At 36.5% G+C, this 20,710-nt stretch overlaps 1 protein-coding gene across 2 annotated transcripts in view; it reads right to left on the bottom strand.

Annotated features, from left to right (window-relative positions):
* The window catches only part of OGT (O-linked N-acetylglucosamine (GlcNAc) transferase), a 40,940-nt gene that overhangs the window by 2,325 nt on the left and 17,905 nt on the right, over positions 1-20,710 (bottom strand). For both annotated transcript variants that reach the window (XM_070291801.1, XM_070291802.1), the window contains exons 6-21: positions 17,981-18,060; positions 17,310-17,505; positions 16,913-17,053; positions 16,234-16,334; positions 15,922-16,075; positions 15,719-15,820; positions 15,342-15,521; positions 14,317-14,475; positions 14,111-14,200; positions 12,070-12,195; positions 11,491-11,661; positions 11,264-11,380; positions 11,001-11,171; positions 9,502-9,654; positions 7,384-7,636; positions 7,037-7,160 (exon numbers count right to left, since the gene is read on the bottom strand). In XM_070291801.1, the coding sequence (XP_070147902.1) occupies positions 7,037-7,160; positions 7,384-7,636; positions 9,502-9,654; positions 11,001-11,171; positions 11,264-11,380; positions 11,491-11,661; positions 12,070-12,195; positions 14,111-14,200; positions 14,317-14,475; positions 15,342-15,521; positions 15,719-15,820; positions 15,922-16,075; positions 16,234-16,334; positions 16,913-17,053; positions 17,310-17,505; positions 17,981-18,060 (2,318 nt within the window). The remainder of the gene's footprint in view (positions 1-7,036; positions 7,161-7,383; positions 7,637-9,501; positions 9,655-11,000; positions 11,172-11,263; positions 11,381-11,490; positions 11,662-12,069; positions 12,196-14,110; positions 14,201-14,316; positions 14,476-15,341; positions 15,522-15,718; positions 15,821-15,921; positions 16,076-16,233; positions 16,335-16,912; positions 17,054-17,309; positions 17,506-17,980; positions 18,061-20,710) is intronic.

Here is a 20,710-nt window from a genome sequence, read left to right as displayed (position 1 = left end):
CTGGATAATAAAAAGGAGCCAAATTTATAAATCACAACAGAAACTCAGAACTAGCTCCCATAAATACCTAAACACCTCTGTGGTAAATTACATGGCCAGACTTTTTTATAAGATTTTCTCTTCTGACTGGCCCACCATTACCTCAATGCTAAAACAGTGAAAGATCACAAATAACAAAATGTTAAACACCTATAATGGAGTTCACCCCCACATTCTGTGAAAAAATTTAATTCTTTCCTAAACAAGTATATCCAAGAGATACCATGCTTTCTCCATTCATCTTATTCCTACCTTTAAAATAAAAACAATTATTGGCAATGACACATATCTATTCCTATGTACTACTGGTTAGAATGTAAACTGCTTTACTCTTTCAATAAGCAATTTAGCAATGTGTCTGTTAGAACCATAAATGTTCATAACCGTATGACCTGTCAATAACCTTTTTAATCTACTCAAAAGAAATCAGAGATGCAGACACATCTGGCCATGCAAAGATGTTCACTGAAGCGCCATTCACAATAGCTAAGGCACAAACAGATGGAAGTATTCATTTTATGAATATTTTAATGAAATAGGAAAACACTCCAGGGGAAAAATGCAATGTCTACTGCTATAATTTTCCCCTTGTACATGAACTGAGTTGGTTATTTAGATACAAAAAAAGTGTTCTCAATAATAGTGGGGGATTTAATACCCCACTCACTCCTATGGATAGATCAACCAAACGAAATTAGCAAGGAAACACAAGCTTTAAACTATACAATGGACCAGTTAGACCTAATTGCTATTTATAGGGTATTTCACCCCAAAATAATGGATTTCACCTTTTTCTCAAGTGCACATGGAACATTCTCCAAGATAGATCACATCTTGGGCCAAAAATCTAGCCTTGGCAAATTTTAAAAAATTAAAATCATTTCAAGCTTCTTTTTCTGATCACAATGTACATACCAACTACATGAACAAAAACTATAAAAAACAAACATATGGAGACTAAACAACATACTTCTGAAAAATCAACAGATCATGGAAGAAATCAAAAAGGAAATCAAAATATGCATAGAAACAAGTGAAAATGAAAACATGACAACCAAAAATGTATCAGATTCAGTAAAATCCATAAGAGGGAGGTTCATAGCAATACAAGCCTACCTCAAGAAAGAAGAAAAACATCAAATAAACAACCTAACTTTATACCTAAAGCAACTAGAAAAAGAACAACAGAAGAACCCCAAAGTTAGCAAAAGGAAAGACATCATAAAAACCCACAGAAGAAGTAAGTGAAAAATTAATGAATGAGACTATAGCAAAGATCAACAAAACTAAAAGCTGGTTCTTTGAGAAGATAAATAAAATAGACAAACCATTAGCCAGACTTATCAAGGAAAAAAGGAAGAATCAAATCAACAAAATCAGAAATGAAAATGGAGACATCACAACAGACAACACAGAAATACAAAGAATCAGAAGAGATTACTATCAGCAACTATATGCCAATAAAATGGACAACTTGGAAGAAAGGGACAAATTCTTAGAAAAGCACAACTTTCCAAAACTGAACCAGGTCGAAATAGAAAATATTAACAGGCCCATCACAAGCACGGAAATCGAAACTGTAATCAGAAATCTTCAGCAAACAAAAGCCCAGGACCAGACGGCTTCACAGCTGAATTCTACCAAAAATTCAGAGAAGAGCTAACACCTATCCTACTCAAACTCTTCCAGAAAATTGCAGAAGAAGGTAAACTCCCAAACTCAATTCTGTGAGGCTACAATCACCCTAATCTAACACAACCAGACAAGGATGCCACAAAAAAGAAAACTACAAGCCAATATCACTGATGAACATAAATGCAAAAATACTCAACAAAATTCTAGCAAACAGAATCCAACAACATATTAAAAAGATCACACATCATGACCAAGTGGGCTTTATTCCAGGGATGCAGAGATTCCTCAATATTCGCAAATCAATCAATATGATACACCATATTAACAAACTAAAAAGATAAAAACCATATGATTATTCCAACAGATGCAGAGAAAGCCTTTGACAAAATATAACACCTATTTATGATAAAAACTCTTCAGAAAGCAGGCATAGAAGGAACATACCTCAACATAATAAAAACCATATACAACAAACCCACAGCAAACATTATTCTCAACAGCGAAAAATTGAAAAGCATTTCCTCGAAAATTAGGAACAAGACAAGGGTGCCCACTCTCACCACTACTATTCAACATAGTTTTGGAAGTCCTAGCCACAGCAACCAAAGAAAAGAAATAAAAGGAATCCAGACTGGAAAAGAAGTAAAACTCTGTTTGCAGATGACATGATCCTCTACATAGAAAACCCTAAAGATACCACCAGAAAATTACTAGAGGTAATCAATGAAGTTGCAGGATATAAAATTAATACAAGGAAATCCCTTGCATTCCTATACACTGCAATGTATATGAAAAGAGGGAGAAATTAAGGAAACAACCCCATTCTCCATTACAAGGAAAAGAGTAAAATACTTAGGAATGCATTTTACTAAATAAACAAAAGACCTATATATAGAAAACTATAAAACACTGATGAAAGAAATCAAAGATGACACAAATAGATGGAGAAATATACCACATTCATGGATTAGAAGAATCAATAGAGTGAAAATGATTATACTACTGAAAGTAATCCATAGATTCAATGCAATCCCTATCAAGCTACCAATGGTATTTTTCATGGAACTAGAACAAATAATTTGTTTCTTTGGAAACACAAAAAATCTCCAATAGCCAAAGCAATCTTGGGAAAGAAGAATGGAACCAGAGGAATCAACCTTCCTGACTTCAGACTATACTACAAAACTACAGTCATCAGGACAGTATAGTACTGGCATAAAGACGGAAATATAGATCAATGGAACAAAATAGAAAGCCCAGACAGAAAACCATGTATCTATGGACACCTTATCTTTGACAAAGGAGGCAAAAATATACAGTGGAGAAAAGACAATCTCTTTATCAAGTGGTGCTGGGAAAACTGGTCAACTATGTGTAAAAGAATGAAATTAGAACACTTTCTAACACCATACAAAATGGATTAAAGGTCTAAACGTAAGACCAGAAACTGTAAAATTCTTAGAGGAAAACATAGGCAGAACACTCTGACAAGTCACAGCAAGAGCCTCTCTGACCACTTCCCAGAGTAATGGAAATAAAAACAAAAATAAACAGTATGGGACCTAATTAAACTTAAAAGCTTTTGCACAATAAAGCAAACTGTAAGCAAGGTGAAAAGGCATCTGCAGAATGAGAGAAAATAATAGCAAATGAAACAACTGCCAAAGAATTAATCTCCAAAATACACAAGTAGCTCATGAAGCTCAATACCAGAAAAATGAACAACCCAATCAAAAAGTGGGCCAAAGAACTAAACAAACATTTCTCCAATGAAGACATACAGATGGGCTAATAATACATCAAAAAGTGCTCAACACCACTCATTATTAGAGAAATGCAAATCAAAACCACAATGAGGTATCATCTCACACCAGTCAGAATGGCTGCCATCAAAGTCTATAAACAATAAATGCTGGAGAGGCTGTGGAGAAAAGGGAACCCTCTTACACTGTTGGTGGGAAGGCAAACTGGTAACATCCACTATGGAGAACAGTGTGGAGATTCCTTAAAAAAACAGCAATTAGAACTGCCAACCAACCCAGAAATCCTACTGCTGGGCATACACACTGAGAAAACCACAACTGAAACACATGTACCCCTATGTTCATTGCAGCACAGTTTACAATAGCTAGCGCAAGGAAGCAACCTAGATGTCCATCAGCAGGTGAATAGATTAGGAAGTTGTGGTACATATACACAATGGAATATTACTCGGCTATGAAAAAGAATGTATTTGAGTCTGTTCTAATGAGGTGGATGAAACTGGAGCCTATCATACAGAGTGAAGTAAGTCAGAAAGAGAAACTCCAATACAGTGTATTTATATAAATATAAATACAGATATATATGGAATTTAGAAAGACGGTAATAATGATCCTATATTCAAGGACTTTTGCACTATGTGGGAGAAGGTGAGTGTGGGATGATTTGAGAGAACAGCATTGAAATATGTATACTACTACATATAAAATAGATGACTAATGCAAGTTTGATACATGAAGCAGGGCACTGGTGCTCTGGGACAACCCAGAGGGATGAGGTGGTAAGGGAGATGGGAGGGGGGTTCAGGATGGGAGGACACATGTGCACTCATGGCTGATTCATGTCAATGTATGGCAGAAATCACAATAGTGTAAAGTAATTATCCTCCAATTAAAATAAATTAATTTTTTTAAAAAGTGTTCCTAATATCACTTGTTCAGAAACAGGAAAAAAAAAAATCAATTCTTCTGGGAACACAGGAAAGAATTCACTCTCGACTCTTATTCTGAATATATCATTTGTCATGAAACTATTCTTATATAGAGACAATTATTACTTTAAAACCAGAAGCTGGAAGACTCCTGAAGAGTTTTTAAATTAATTAAAATGTTATTTTATTGTTTGCTGTAAACAAACATAGTAAAATGGCTATGCATATCCACTGGCCTCAAACCAACGATAACCATATTAATGTTATCTTCCAAATAAAATTCTGAATCTCAGCACTCTACATCCATACACTGAAATATTACTCAGCAATAAAAGGGAATGAGTTACTGATATCAGCCAACAACATGGATGAATCTCAAAACATTATCCTGAGTGAAAGAAGCCTTCAGAGTACATAATGTATGATTCCATTTGCAAGAGGTTCTAATAAGACTAAGTAAATTATGTGCATGCGTGTGTGCATGCTAAGTTGCTTCAGTGGTGTCCGACTCTGCTACCCCATGAACTGTAGGCTTCTCTGTCCATGGGGTTCTCCAGGCAAGAATACTGGAGTGGGCTGTCATGCCCTCCTCCAGGGGATCTTCCCAAGCCAGGGATCAGACCTGCATCTCTTTACATCTCCTGCATTGCAGGCAGGTCCTTCACCACTAGTGCCACCTGGTAAGCCCCAAATAAACTACGGTGAAAAAAAAAATCAGAACAGTGGTTTTCTCAGGGCTGGTGAGGTGGACCAACTGAGAAGGGGTGTGAAGCAACCTTCTGGAGTGATGGTAATATGCTATATCTTGTTGGAGGTTTGGCTTATAAAGGTATTTCTCAAAACTCACTTCAGATTTGTGTATTCCAGTTGGGATTAGCAGATACTATACATAGCATACACACACAACACACGTATATCGTATATATAAAATAAACAAGATCCTAGTTTATAGCACAAGGAACTATATTCAATATCCCATAATAAACCATAATGGAAAAGAAAATGAAAAATGTGTGTGTGTATAACTGAATCAATTCTGCTATACACCAGAAACACAATGTTGTAAATCAACTACACTTCAATTAACAAAATTTAAAAAAAGATTCGTGCATTCCACTGTATTTAAATTTTACCTCAAAAGAAAAGAGAAGCAAACTCTTAATGATGTCCATTCTCAAGTAAAAACACTGATGTCTATAATTTACTTCAAATAAGATGGATTACTAAATGGGTATAGAAATAAATAGATGAAATAAATGTGGTAAAAGTATAGAAGAATATTAGTGGTGGAAGCTAGGTGGTAAGTATGTGTTTATTATAAAACTGAAATTTTTCACAACAAAATCTTGGGGAAAAGCATTATTTATATGAAATCAGCTAAGTTCCAAAAACATTAAAAAAAATACACTAAATTATTTACTGTAGTTATCTCTGGGATGATGGACCTGAAGCTTCATATTTAATGCCCGGTCTCAAATTTTTCACTTATTTTTCTTAGCTGTATGTGATGTTCAATGGAGAAAATTTTGAAAATAAATAAATGCTTAACATACATCTGTTGAATGCTTACTATGTACCAAGAACTATTATAAGTGCTTCACATGGAAGACCTTTTTAAAATCCTCACATCTAAAAAATAAAATAAAATTAAAAAATTTAAAAAAAAATCCTCACATCTCTGCAAGGTAGGTACTATCATCCATCCCCATTTTGCAGATGGAAAAACCGAGGCACATAAAGACTAACTTATCCAAAGTCACAAAAATTATGAGAGCCTGGATTCAAATCCAGGAAGTCTAACTCAAAAGAGGGTGCTTCTTTAAGCTTCTACATAATATGCTACTTCTCAGAAAAACAAAAAGAAAAAAAAAATCACCCATAATACCCAAAGAAGAATCTCATTTAAGTAATACACTATTTTATTGTATGGATAAAGCATCATTTATCTAAGCATTTACGTTGTACCTGGATATTATTAGGGTCAAAGATTTGGCTTTTTTTTTAAAAGCTTTAAAAAGATTGCACCAATTTATTAACCAACGTATGAAAAGGCCAGCACCTCAATGCTCCCTCATCATTGGTATCATATTAAAAGTGTTTCACTTTATAGCCAAATAATGGGTATACCTCAATGTTATTTTATTTCTACTAGGGAATTCCCTTGTAGTTCAGTGGTTAGGCTACTGCACTTACCCTGCCCAGGGGCATGGGTTCAGTTCCTGGCCAGGGAACTAAGATCCTGCAAGCAGCATGGCACAGCCAATAAGTAAGTACATACAGAAACATTTATTTTTACGACAGAGGCTGAAACTTTTTTCTGTTAACTATTTGATTTTCTACTTTGGTCAGTTGTCATTTCCTTGTTTACTTTAAAATGTAAATATTCTTCAGTCTTTATATATTGGCAATCCAGTGGTTAAGACTCCACACTTCCACTGCAGGGGGCAAGGATTTGATCCCTGGTTGGAGAACTAAGATCCCTCATTCCTCACAGCACAGCCAAAATAAATTAAATAAAAAATAAAAAGTTCTTATCTTATCCAGAGAGCATACAACTAATTCACTTACTTTATATTACCCTTATTTTATGATTTCACACCTAAATTCTCTCTAAATTTTCCTTATTTCCTTCACTATACCATATAATTTTTCATGGAAAAGTTTACTTACTATTCTAGATCAGTCCCCAGCTTCACAGCTATGTCTTCATATTCTTGTCTATTTTTAGCAATAAGTTCAAGACAACCTAAACAAGTGAGCTGGGAAGCTGCAACTCGAGAAGCAAGAGTCTCTCCTGCAGTAAAAAAAAGATAATTGCACATTTGAGAATGCAAACAGCAGACAGTTATTAATGTTATTTATGTTTAAATATCCACACAATGCAGATGAGGCATGTTCAGACCTGAACAAGTCTCATTTTCTATCATTTTGCCCTAAATATTGCTTCTAGTACATATGATTTCACCTGGAAGTGTTTCTTCCAAGGAGATTTTTAAAAGAATAAGGAAACAACTCACCTGGCATAGTCACCATGGGTGTCCCTGCCCAGAGAACATCCATCCCTGTGGTGTGTCCATTACAAAGGGGAGTGTCTAGACAGACATCAGCCAGCTGGCCTCTCCGGACATGTTCCTCTTTAGGAGCAACAGGTGAAAAAATGATACGGTTCTGAGGAAGTCCCATATTTTGTGCATACTGTTGAATATTAGGTTCTCCTACTGCTGGAAAACGTAACAGCCACAGTACACTATTGGGAACACGCTTCAGAATCTAAAATAGGGAAAACAAGAACAAGTATTAATAGCTCTGCCCTTCTCAAGAAGGGCTCCCATAAATTTCTAGTAATTCTACCATATACCATACTCTACGCTACTCACCCAGAAAGCAGCCTACTGTGAACTTAAGTTTTTTTTTTTTTCACATAGATACTGGGTTATAGTGTTCTGCTTAGCTGTCCCCAAACACAGTTCAAAGAAACAGGAGACTGATGCAAGAAGCACAAAACAAGTAACTAATTGGAAAAATCTGAGGCAGCTATGTCCTGTGGGAACTGATACTAGGAGTGGTTTTTGTCCACAAGATAGGAATTTTCCATTTCAGCTTTCAAATTCCCCAGCATGGTACAACAAACAAAGTTAGCTCACATTTGCCAAACTTTATTTGCCCAATCTAGATCAGGGGTCGGCAGATTTTTTTCTGTAAAGGACCAGACAGCAAATATTTTTGCTTTTGATGCCAGCATGGACTCTGTCATAACTATTCAATTCTGCCCTCGTCACTGGAAAGCAGCCACAGACAATATGTAAATTAGTAGGCATAGCTGTGTGTCAATAAAATTTTATTTACAAAAACAAGCAGTTGGGACTTTCCTGGCAGTCCAGTGGTTAAGACTGTGCTTCTACCACAGGGGGTGTGTGTTTGATCCCTGATTGGGGAACTAAAAGCTGGCATGCCTCACATTGTGACCAAAAACAAACCGAAAAACCAAACAAACAAAACAAGAACAAGCAGCGCACTGGATTTGGCCCACTGGCCACAATCTGTCAACCTGATTTAGATCCACATCTATTCAATTACGTTCACCATCCCTTCACTCAAAGTCATGAGAACAGACAGATTTCAGAATTTAGAGTATTTCAGATTTTTAAAAAGTAGTACATAAGTATAAATGTGCTCAGCAGCAACTTCCTGTAAACAAACATATTAATATCTTTCCATCAAGATGTAGAATATTCATACTAAATGGAATAAAATAAAGAATCATAAATAGCTTAACATCATTTCAGGCAGTTTTGCTACCAAATAAATTACCGCAAACTTATGAACATGTTTTTGGTTTTCAGGTTTTTTGAAATGGGGAACTGAAAACTAAGGGACAGTAAACCTGAACTCATCTGCTTCCTCTTCTCCTCCACCCTCCCTCCTCCTTCCAAAAAACAAGAAAACACACCAAAAAACCCAGATATTGATCAGAAAAAAAGTCAACCAAGAATTATCTCCATTTTAGCTCTATGGAATAAAAACCAGGTATGGATAGCAAAGTTTAGAACCTTCAGAGGTCCTGCTTACACGAAGTAGTACAATGAAATGACTGATATAGGTAATGGCATAAACCAATTCCTTCCTAGTTTTAACTCTACAATATTGCAAGAATGCTACTAAACACGGATGAATATACATTAACAGCTTTACTATCAGCTTAGACCATGAGTTGGCAAATATAGCCTATGAGCCAAATCTGACATATCTCACGTATTGCCCGCTTTTGTAAATAAAAATTTATTGGAACATACCTACGTTCATTCATTTATATAAGTATGGTGTTTTCCTGTTACAACGGCAGAACTGAGTAGATATGACAGACAGTATGGACTGAGAAACCAAAAATATTTACCACTTGGCCTGAAGAAGTTTGCTTTTAAATACATCAATTTTAAAAGTCCATAATTTGATATTTAGACACATGAAAGAACATAAAAAACTGCCGAAACCTACAGCTCTTTTGAAAATTAGACATGAGCACAATAGTTCCTGAATGGGGGTGGGGGAGGGGCAGGCAGCCTCAGCAAGACGGCCTATATACAGACTCTTTTCCAGAATCTCTAGACATTAATAATGAATCTACACATACTCACATTTGCCCACATCTGCAAAGTAGAAGGGTCAATTTTATATAACTGATTAAAGTTACAGTACACAATGGCATCTTCTGGTAGCCCATACTGAGACCGTGTGGTTACAATAATGGTACGAGGAACCTCTTCTCCAGTGGCAGCCTTATTGTTGATCTACAGCAAGAAAAAGAATATGAATGACGATTATACTTAAAGTCAACATACTCCAATATTTTTCAATCAATAAAGAATCCTTATGATGCAAAGTGGTATAACCATTAAAAGTCATATAACTAAACTACAATGGGAAAATATTTGTGACGCATTAAGTTAAAGGAAAAAAGTTAGGGCACTATCTTAATTTGGGGTGGACTGCACTATGAAACATCTCACTCTAGCCAAAAAGTTCTCTTCAAAATCGTATAAGTCCAATAGCAAGCTTCTTCTCACTCTTTTTCTTCATGAATGAAATGTCCTTTTCTAAATCACATCCACCTTTCAGGACTAAACTTCAGTTACCAAACAATCTCTGTAAAAGCGCCTCGCCTCACCACTATTTCTGAGCATCTACATACATAATTATAGTCTTATCTTGCAATTCCCACACATCTGGGGACTACCTTACATTGTTATGTAACTATTCCAGGTGTGATGGACGTCTCATACAAATGGGCATTGTGTTCTACATTCAAAATTCTTTGCCCTTGTACACTTCAAGTATTACACTTTTTTTCCCTTAAGTCAAGCATGTCTGCCCTATTGTTTCAAAGGACGGTTAACCAGAAGGGGGGGAAAAACACATCAGTCTTTTCAACTCACCTGAATTCACTTCAAGCACCCTCTGTATAAATTGCTATACCACTAAAACTTTTAACTCCTAAGAGGCCAAAGATGCTTGCCTTATATCTCTTGACAGAGCTACACATTCACTTATTCAAGTACACAAGCAATATATATTTACTGAGCACATACTACATTACGGAGGCTAAGACACAGGCTCTAAAGTAATTCAATTCAGTGGCAAATACATTCAAACCCAGGACTTAGAATGTGTTGTGCTGGATGTAAAGATACATGCCAAATATTTCAGAAGCAGAGAATACAGGTACCAATGGAGCAGGGAAGGAGAGGTTACAGATATGGACAGAAACAGATTGTCGGAGGAGCTGTCTGAACTGAAAGTCTTAGAGATGAGTAAGATTTAACTGGGGAAAGGATGAATTATATAGAAGCAAGAAACTGTACGATGTCTACAGATATTTCACCATTGGTAACAGTAAAGCCACAGAGGCAGGGAATAACAAGGTATTAACACAGAAGACTCTCATTAAGTAATCTGATGGCTGAATACAAGTGACTTTTAAAATCAAACAAACCTATATAAGATGCCAGTTTTCCCCAAATTCATTTCCTCATCTATAGAACAGGAGTAATGATGCTTACCTCCTAGAGTTATGAGATCTGAAAAAGATAAATGTATACTTGGTGGTACACAGTACATTCTATTATTCTCTTCTTACCTGGGTAGTTGCCAGTCCATTGCTAATACTGAATCCATTAATTGTTATCTGAATTTGTCCTCTGTTAATCATTTCAATTACTGCTTCTGCAATAGTATTCATAGGAATGACAGGCATATTAAGAGCTGTATTACTGCTGTCCGCATTGTCTCCTCCATCAGGACATTTCATCTTAAAATAATTACACACAAAATACATCATTAGGGAAAAGATCCCAAATGCAGATAACTTTATTTCAATTACAATATTGACCAGGTTCTGACCTTGACAATTTTCACATCTGGTAGACTATCAAGAAATGCTTTGAGGTCGATGCCATTCAGCACAATCCGATTGTCATAAATGTGCCCATTGGATTTAAAATCGATAACTGCTTTTTTCTAATAAAAAAAAGTTTCAGACATATCTGTTAGGATGCACAGGAACAGTAGTAAAAAATAAATGACTACAGTTCTTTGCAATTCCCCTACAGTATTGTTTTTCTACCTACCTTCAGGTGAGGGAACATATTAGCATGATCACCAATAAAGAAAGTATGAGGCATATAAGCCAGCTTCTCAGAATATTGCTCAGCAACTTCAGCAGGTGAAGTTTCCTGATCAGTGATGATATAATCCATGAAAAGTGCGCCACTAGTCCCAGGATACCCCAGCCACATTGCCTAGAAGAAAAAAAAAAATCAGATGGAAAACTAAGAACCTTCATCAAAAGGGTCTAAAATTAAATAAGTCAACAAACGAGGGTGGACTTCTTTAGCCAAGAGCAATCAAGTAATATTTCAGACTAAACTTCCAAGTGCTAAACTGTTTTTCCAATTTATAACACAGAACAACTGTTTACATCAACTACAAACTGCATGTCTCCATAAACACGTACCTGTGGGCATTGTGTCCTTACCTATAATTCTTTGTCCCTATGCATTTTCAAGAACTACACTTTTTTCATAAGTTAGGCACGTCTATCCTATTGTGTCAAAGGACAGTTAATCAGAGGGGGGAAAAACATATCATTGTCTTTTTAGCCCAATAAACATAGTGAATGTTGTTATTATTATCATTATTTTCTTTACCTGAATAGGAGCTGGCCTGAGAGCAAAGAGTTCATTTCGAGCACCCTTGGTATAACCATTCATATTTACAAGGATGTGTATACCATCTTGATGGATGCGATCAGCTGCTTTTCCATTGCATGGAATCTACAGAATAAAAAAATAAAAAAATAAAAATTTATTATGTACAATCTCAGACTGATTCAATTAGCCTTAATGATATTAAACAGAATTCAAATTCCCAGATGCAAAAATACAAGAACACAAATTAAGAAAACATTAATGCAGAGTAAAAATATGGTTAAGTGCCATTAAAATGGGCCCACAGTATCACAGAAACAGGATACAGAGGAAGGAGAGTTTAATTCTACATTGAATGTATGAACAACTAGGCTTCATAGCAGAGATGGTATTTGAAATGGGTGTCCAAAGATGCATAAGAGTTTGAGGGAGTTGGAAGAATTATAATCTCACAGAGAACTGTATGAATAAGGAACCAGAGTAAAGTGCACAGTAGGTTGAAAAAAATGGGTAGATCACTTCTATTTGCTATGGGGTATAACTGAAGGCTGATGGTGGGTGAAAAGCAGTGGCAAACAAGGTTGCAGTCAAACTCATAAAGGTTGTGAAGGCCATTCTGAAGAGTCTGGACTTCCTATATGAAGTTTACATATATGAAGATTACTTAAAAAAAACCCTCCAGGTATAAAACAAGCCACAGGGATATAACTTATGACATGAGGAATATGGTCATAATACTGGAGTAACTTTGTAAGGAAACACCAGACTTTTCATGGTGATTTCATAATATGTGCAAGTATCAATTAACTATGTAGTACACCTGAAATTTTCCCAGGTGGCGCTAGTGGTAAAGAACCCGCCTGCCAATGCAGGAGATGCAAGAGACACAGGTTTGATCTCTGGGTTGCCAAGATCCCCTGGAGAAGGGAATGGCAACCCACTCCAGTATTCTTGCCTGGAGAATCCCATGGACAGAGGAGCCTCGGGGGCTACAGTCCATAGGGTTCAAAGAGTCAGACACAACTAAAGCAACTTAGCGAGTGCACACACACCTGAAACTAATATTGTATGTCAACTATGCTTCAATTAATATATATGTATAAAAGATATATATATATTTTAAAGAGTTTATACTTCAGTCAATAAGCAGTGAATCCTGAAAGGTCTCAAGAGATGGAGGGTCGTATGCTGCTTGGTCGCAGAAGAGTCCAACCCTACACCAAAAATGGTAAGGTGTACTTCCAAAGTAATAGCTATAATGCAAAAGATGTTGGGTACAAATTATTTATGAAATGACAAGAGTCTTGCAGTTCTACTAGGACTTCAATGATTCATCTATATGAATTACTAGACATACCATACATACCTCTGTTAATCACCAAAGTGGCCAGAAGGGCCTGTAAGAAAAAACTCTAGTCCATACCTTCAGCAACATTCCCTCACAGGTTTCAATCTTAATTTATCATAAAACTTTAGCTCCTAGAGAAAATAGCAATGGAGCCAAGTATAGAAATAAAGATTTAAAGGCAAAGGCCCTTTAAATGACCTATTTGTTCTTCCAAGCCACCATCTTGCTCAACTTATTCAGGTAATATTAGATATCTACTGTCACAAGTGCTAGCTCAATCCCCAGAGAAGTTCTATGTCCAAGCAGAGATATATCATATTTCTATTTAATTGCAACCTCAGCAAAATCCATGATGATTATAAATGTAATGTAATAAATGTAAACAATCAAGGAAATAAGATCAAAGCAACTGCCCACAGGCATGTAGTATGCATGTGCGTGCATGTGTGCGTGTGTGTGTTAGTTGCTCAGTCGTTTCTGACTCTTTGCGACCCCATGGGCAAACCCACCAGGCTCCTCTGTCCATGGTATTCTCCAGGCAAGAATACTGGAGTGGGTTGCTATTCCTTTCTCCAGGAAAGGCATGAAAGAGCTGATGTTAAATATTTGTCAGGAAAAATACAAGCTAGACGTCAACAGTTTTATTCACTATTTGCTCAAATTAAAAAGCTAAAGTATAAGAGTTACACCTACCTGAGAAAGATCAATGAAATGATTGGCTTCTGCCATCACCTTCACTCGGAAGTTTGTGCCGTCATCTGGGCTCAAGGCATAACAGAATACCTGAAAGGCAGCACATAATATGTATTTAATAACCTTGGCTCAGATCTTTCCTAAAAAGACACTGGGCCTAACACCTAATGGCGACAATAGTGGCTCTAGGGAAACACTAGTCTTACCTCAAATTTATCAGGATTGTGCATGCCTGGAATAGACTGCATAAGATGAGAAGTAGGATGATTCCCAAAGTCAGAACTCACGTATCCTACACGCAGTCGACCATCACTGAGCTTCAAGTCTTTTGGATGCTCATATGGTGGTTTATGAAGTACATTAATCTAACAATGGAATTCAAGGCTTGTTAGTAAAATTGAATCTATATGTAAACTTTCACCTAGGAAAACTGACTAAAAACACAACTCACACCTATTGGGAATGGTTTTGTGCCCAGAATACTTCTTTAATTCATATAGCCAGTTCAATGCAACCTTAGCAACTTATATAACATGGTTCATACTGTGACCTGTTTCTGAGGCCAGTGAAATAGCCCAAGCAAGTCTAAAAGTTATAGGAAGGAAGCAAAGTGGACAGAGTATGACAAACCCTACATTTTAGAAGAAAATTCTGTAGGGGAACATTTTCAAAAAACAGAATTAGACCTAGCACTCCACTCTATTCTGCTAAGTAAATTCCCACCTTTTATCAAGTAGTGCTCTGATTCTCAAAAATGAGTATAAACTATATTATTAAAAACTATGATTTTAAAACTAAAGGAAAACAACATCAGCCTACTGGTAGTATTTCAGTTAGGATTCTGCCTTATAGAATGGAAGGGATTATGATCAAGATAGGACAGGGACTTCCTTGGTGGTCCAGTGCCTAAGACTCCACGCTCTCAATGCAAAGGCCTGGGTTTGATCCTTGGTCAGGCAACTAGATCCTGTGTACTGCAACTAAAGATTGCATATGCCACAATGAAGACTGAAGATCCTGTATGCCACAACTAAGACCTGGTACAGCTAAATATAAAAATAAAAGATAGGACACAATGGAAGGAGCTTCTGGGCTCACTCACAAAGCTTCATTTCTCAACTTGGGTGGTGTTCACCTTATGATAACTCACTAAGCCATAAATCTGATTTACACAGTTCTTTGTATCTGTGTCTTACTTTACAACAAAAAGATTAAAACAAAAGACTTGCACCTTATCCAAGCAGAGGTTTCCATGCCTCTCAGCAATAGCTTTCCTGAAGCCATGAGAAAGAGGATATAGCATACTATGATGAGGATGCACAGAAGGCAACCTATTCTTCTCTAACTGGTCAGCCACAATGCTAACCAACTTCTTCATTCGCTCATCATAGTCTGTCCAGTCACAGACAATCTAGAGAAGGCAAAAAGAAGATATTATCCAGTAAATCGTATTCCACAACTTAACATTTTATGTGTCTTTGGCCTCAAGTAATGTCAGATAACCCATTAGAGAACACTGTCTCCAACCAAGCTTGGATTAATATGGCACATAACAATTAAAGAGAGATTACAACCCTGAAAGCCAGTTACTGGCCCGTTATTCTTTACCTGCAGGCAATGAGCCAAATTACAGTAAGCATCAGGAAAATCAGGTTTAAGCTTCAGAGCAGTGCGATAAGAAGCAATTGCTTCTGGAATATTCCCTGAATCCTGGAAGTAAATAAAAGTGGGATGGTTAAAATGTTCCCTAAAATTAAAAACATTACCTACTAAGATGCACATATAATAAAATACATATTAAAAAATAGTACCTTGTGAATGGAAGCCAGATTACTGTGGGCATCTGCAAATGCAGGGTTAATCTGAATGGCACGAGTGTAACACTGCAAGGCTCCCTGAACATCCTGCATCTCCTTTAGGGTGTTTCCCATATTAGAGTAAGCATCAGCAAAGGTAGGACTGATTCTAAAGGACAGAACAAAGATTTTATTTCTCTAGTACTAAAACCTTTAACCCTGTAATATTAATTTAGTCTGCTGTTACTAAAAGTGCCATATATCAAATGTGCCAAACACCAAGCATTTAAAACCTTGAAAGAAAAAATAAGGCTGGGAGTCTCTTACCGAATCGCCTCCTTATAATGCATCAGAGCTTCCTGCAGTTTTCCCTGCTGCTGTAATACACTTGCTAAATTTGAATGGGCAGCAGCAAACTCTGGGAAGACCTATAAAGATTAAAAATGATAACTGAGGTTTAAAAAAATAACTTTAGCTTAAACAGCAGTAATAACTTACAAGAACTTGGCTCAAGCACCTTTATATCCCTATACTTCTCTCTACCTTCTCCAAGTCTATGCATTCTTCAAAGCCAAAGAGCTCAAATTCCACCTCTTTATTTTATACCTCTCCATGTTTCAAAACATAATGAGGTAGACCTCTCCTCATCTTAATTTATGCTGGTAACTCTAGCATCTCTCTCTTTGAAATTGCTACCACATCTAACCAACCAACATTATAGCCATCAGGCACTGAAATTATATACTTACTGATAACTCCTCTTGAACTGTCGCTTACTGTTTAAATTTTTATGCAGATCTTATCTACACATAAAATAACAAACTCAATGTTAAGGACTTTCTTGAATGTTACAGGACCTCACTCATACTTTAGGTACTCAATTAATTGGTTCAATGAATGATTCAACCACTATTTATTTTTACGAAAGAGGTAGATGACATGGCAGATTTAACTGCCTTCCCTCTGCTATCACACAAAATACCCAGTCACACCACCCTCAACATACTTCTAATGCTTTACGATACAAGCGAACTGCCTCTTCAATGTTTCCCTGTTCCCGTTTGATATTGGCTAGGTTGTTCAGAGAGTCTGCATGGGTGGGACACAGTCGGAGAGCTGTATTATAACAATCTTCTGCTTCGGCAACCTAAAAAACAAAACAAACTATTCAAACCCTATACAGAGGAATCAAAGAGCCACCAGTGATATTATTCTAACAATTGCTTAGTTAAGCCTAGTGGCTGCTAACAGTCCAGAAACAGGTATTTTTGCTATTCTTCCTCTCAACCGAAACTCCGAAGTCAAACAATTTACCGCTTCAATATTTAATGACAATAAATACAAAAATAACTTTAAAAAAAATCCCACCAGGTAACAAAGAAAAAGTGAATAAAAATCCTTACACTGCCCTTCTCTTTGAGAGCATTGGCTAGGTTGCAGTAAGCATCAGGGAAATGCGGTTGCAGTTCAATAGCTCGCCTGTAGGTGTCTATTGCTAGATCTATCAGGCCTTGCTCATAGTATACACAAGCCAGGTTGCCATGTACCACTGCATGATTTGGACTCAAGCTTAGGGCACGAAGGTAAGCTGCCACAGCTCTGTAAATAAAACATACACACACAATACAGCTAACCTTTAGTGGATGCTTTGTTACAATTCATGCCATACTATACTTAATCTCAAAAATCAATATTGCACCTTTATAAAATGTATTTTCACACTGAAAATTTTTCTCTACCCACATAAGAAACAGGCTTTCCTTTGAAAACAACACAAAGTTAAAATTCAGGATTTACTTTACTTTTTGAACCATTAAGGAATAATTTTGTCTAAAAGATAACCATTTCAATAGTTTTACAATAAAGGAAATTTCAACTAAACTAGTGAGACAGATAGTGACTTTGTGAAAAGCCAACAATGCAAAGTCAGGCAATAATAAAAGGTAACACAGCAGATCTGATCAGGGAAAGCAACACTGTAGAAAAGGAGTGCATTTCAACAAACCATTGTAATAATTTCAGTCCAAACTCTCAAGTGTTGATACAACAGACTCCAAATAGAACATTCTCTCACCTGTCAAAAATCCGTGCCTCTTTCAAGACATTTCCTAAATTGATATAAGCATCCAGAAAATTGGGGTCAAGGGTGACAGCCTAAAAATTGCAAGATAGTTACTTAGAGGAAGTTAGAATTTCAGACTCACTTTCCAATTACAATTCTTAATTCTAACATAATTTTAGATGTCCCATTACATTTTCTAGTATAATTAGATATTATTTTTTATTTTTAAAACCCAATTATTTCAGTACATTCATTATTCACAAGCCTCAATATCATCAAAATAACTTCCTATGTAATATGAGTAAAATGTGTCCTGAAGGAAAAAATTTTAAACTGGGTCTGCTCCAATTTTATTCAGCTGAATACTTCTAATAGCTGGCCCTATTTTATTCTCAGTTAATGAAGCCTAGGTTTTCTAAAAAAATAATGGCAGGAAGCAGCAGCAAACTCTGAGAAAGGAAATATATACTTCAATAACTACAACTGTATACTCAGACATTAGTAACATATGTAATTAGAGCCATATATTCAGTAAGATACATTACTACAATGGGATGCTAACCATTAAATGGTCTTATCCAAATAGTTCTGAAGCTATCTTAACATATAAGCAGATATATCCACAGAAGTAATTCTCAACCCTGGCACTGTATCAGAATTCACCTCCTAAATGGTAGGACTTCCCTGGTGGCTCAGTTGGTAAAAAGTCTCCCTGCAATGTCGGAGACCAGGGTTTAATCCCTGGGCCGGGAAGATCCCCTGGAGAAGGAAATGGCAACCCACTCCAGTATTCTGGCCTGGAGAATTCCATGGACAGAGGAGCCTGGTGGGGCTACAGCTCATGGGGTCACAAAGAGTCAGACACGACTGGAATGACTAACACTTCCTAAATGGCGCCTGAGTTCTATCACAGGGAAATTAAATCAGATTCTCTGAAAATGGGGCTGGGGTCTTTCCACAGAGATCTAGTGGTTAAGACTCTGCCTTCCAATGCAGGGAGTACAGTTCAATCCCTGATAAGGGAACTAAGATCCCACATGTCTTGGCTGCAGGCAAAAAGTAAAATAAAATAAAAATTTTAAAAATGAAAATGGGGCCAGGACATCCATATCTTTTACAAGCTCCTCATGTGCAACCAAAGAGAACCACTGAGCAAGAGTAGGTACTGTTTTTTTTCTTTTTAACTTTATTTATCTGGCTGCACCAGGTCTTAGTTGCAGCAGTCAGGAGCTTTGATTTTCTGCAGCATGTAGGATATTTAGTTGAGCCACGTGGAATCTAGTTCCCTGACCAGGAATCAAACCTAGGTCCCTTGTACTGGGACCACAGAGTCTTAGCCACTGGACCACCATGAAGTCCCAGTAGGTACTCTTATAGTGTCAAAAGCAGAAACCTGAACTGAAACACTGAAAAGGTAAAGGTAAGAAGGAACTGCGAATATATTTAAGATTCATTAAGAATACTTCCTCTTCATAGATGGCAACTTTGTTGCACTTAAGTTAGATTATCTATAGTGATAGATGTCCACCCACTAATTTTTTATTATGGAAAATTTCAAATATATACAAAAGCAGAGGACTATAATAAACCCCCAAGTCTCCATTACCGAGATTCAACAATTAAAAAGTCATGTTCAATCATATCTAATCTATATTCCAGCCTAACCTGCCCTCTTCCCAGATCATTTTGAAGTTAATTTTCAGTGCTCTCAAAAATATTTCAAAATCTATTTGAGGGACAATACAGGAATATTTTTTCCTAGCATAACCACAATACCAATATCATACTTAAAAATGACAGCAATTCCTTAATATCAAGTATCCATTCAGTGGTCCAATTTCTGATTAACTTTGATTCAGGATCCAAATAAGACCCATACAACATGTGAGTTTAATCTTTTAAATTAAAAGTTTAAATCTCCATTTTTATTCCTGCAATTTGTTGAAGAGGTCAGATCATTGTTTTATACAGCTTCCCACAGTTTGAATTTGCTGACTGCACTCCTATGGTATCTTTAACATGTTTATGCTTCCATCTCATGTTACTTCCTATAAATTGGTGGAACTACAAGCTTAATCAGATTTGGGTTCTTTTCTCTTTTTGAAAGGCTACTTCGCTAATGGAAGTATCAATACTTACTTCTATCACAAGGTACAAAATGTCTGGTTGGGTCTCTTTTTTGCCACTGATAAATGCCTAAATTAATGGTGATACTCAGATTCTATCATTTAACCTACTTCATTTATTAACTGGAACACCTGTATAAAAAGAAACTTTCTCCTATCAACTCTTGGGTTACCCTGATGTCCAGTTGACACAGGAGAGGACAATTTTTTAACCAGTTTTCATAATGAATTGGTCCTTATCTTCTGAAGATGACCCATGAATTTCTTCTGAGAATAATTATGCACTCATGAATTTAAAGAATTTGATAAGTTTCAATAATATTTCAATTATTATTCCCACTGATGCTCAACGCCCATTTTTAGACAGTGGAAGTCTCTTCCAGTTTCCTCCTGAGTACTTTTGACATAAATATATCGAAACTTCCGTGCTTTCTGCTATGACAGACTCTGGCACTCCAGATTAATTTTGTACATTTCCTGCCCCAGATCTGCAGTCAGTCTTTTCACCAAGGAACCCTGCTTCTTTACAACCCTGCTTCTTTTCAAGCTGCCAGTTTAAAAAAGCAACTTCTAATTACTAAAGTACATTTTCAGTGCAAAACTGGAAACTGCCATA

The sequence above is a fragment of the Ovis canadensis genome, chromosome X (genome assembly GCF_042477335.2).
Source record: "Ovis canadensis isolate MfBH-ARS-UI-01 breed Bighorn chromosome X, ARS-UI_OviCan_v2, whole genome shotgun sequence".
NCBI classification, from domain to species: domain Eukaryota; kingdom Metazoa; phylum Chordata; class Mammalia; order Artiodactyla; family Bovidae; genus Ovis; species Ovis canadensis.
This window is presented reverse-complemented; position numbering and strand designations above follow the sequence as displayed.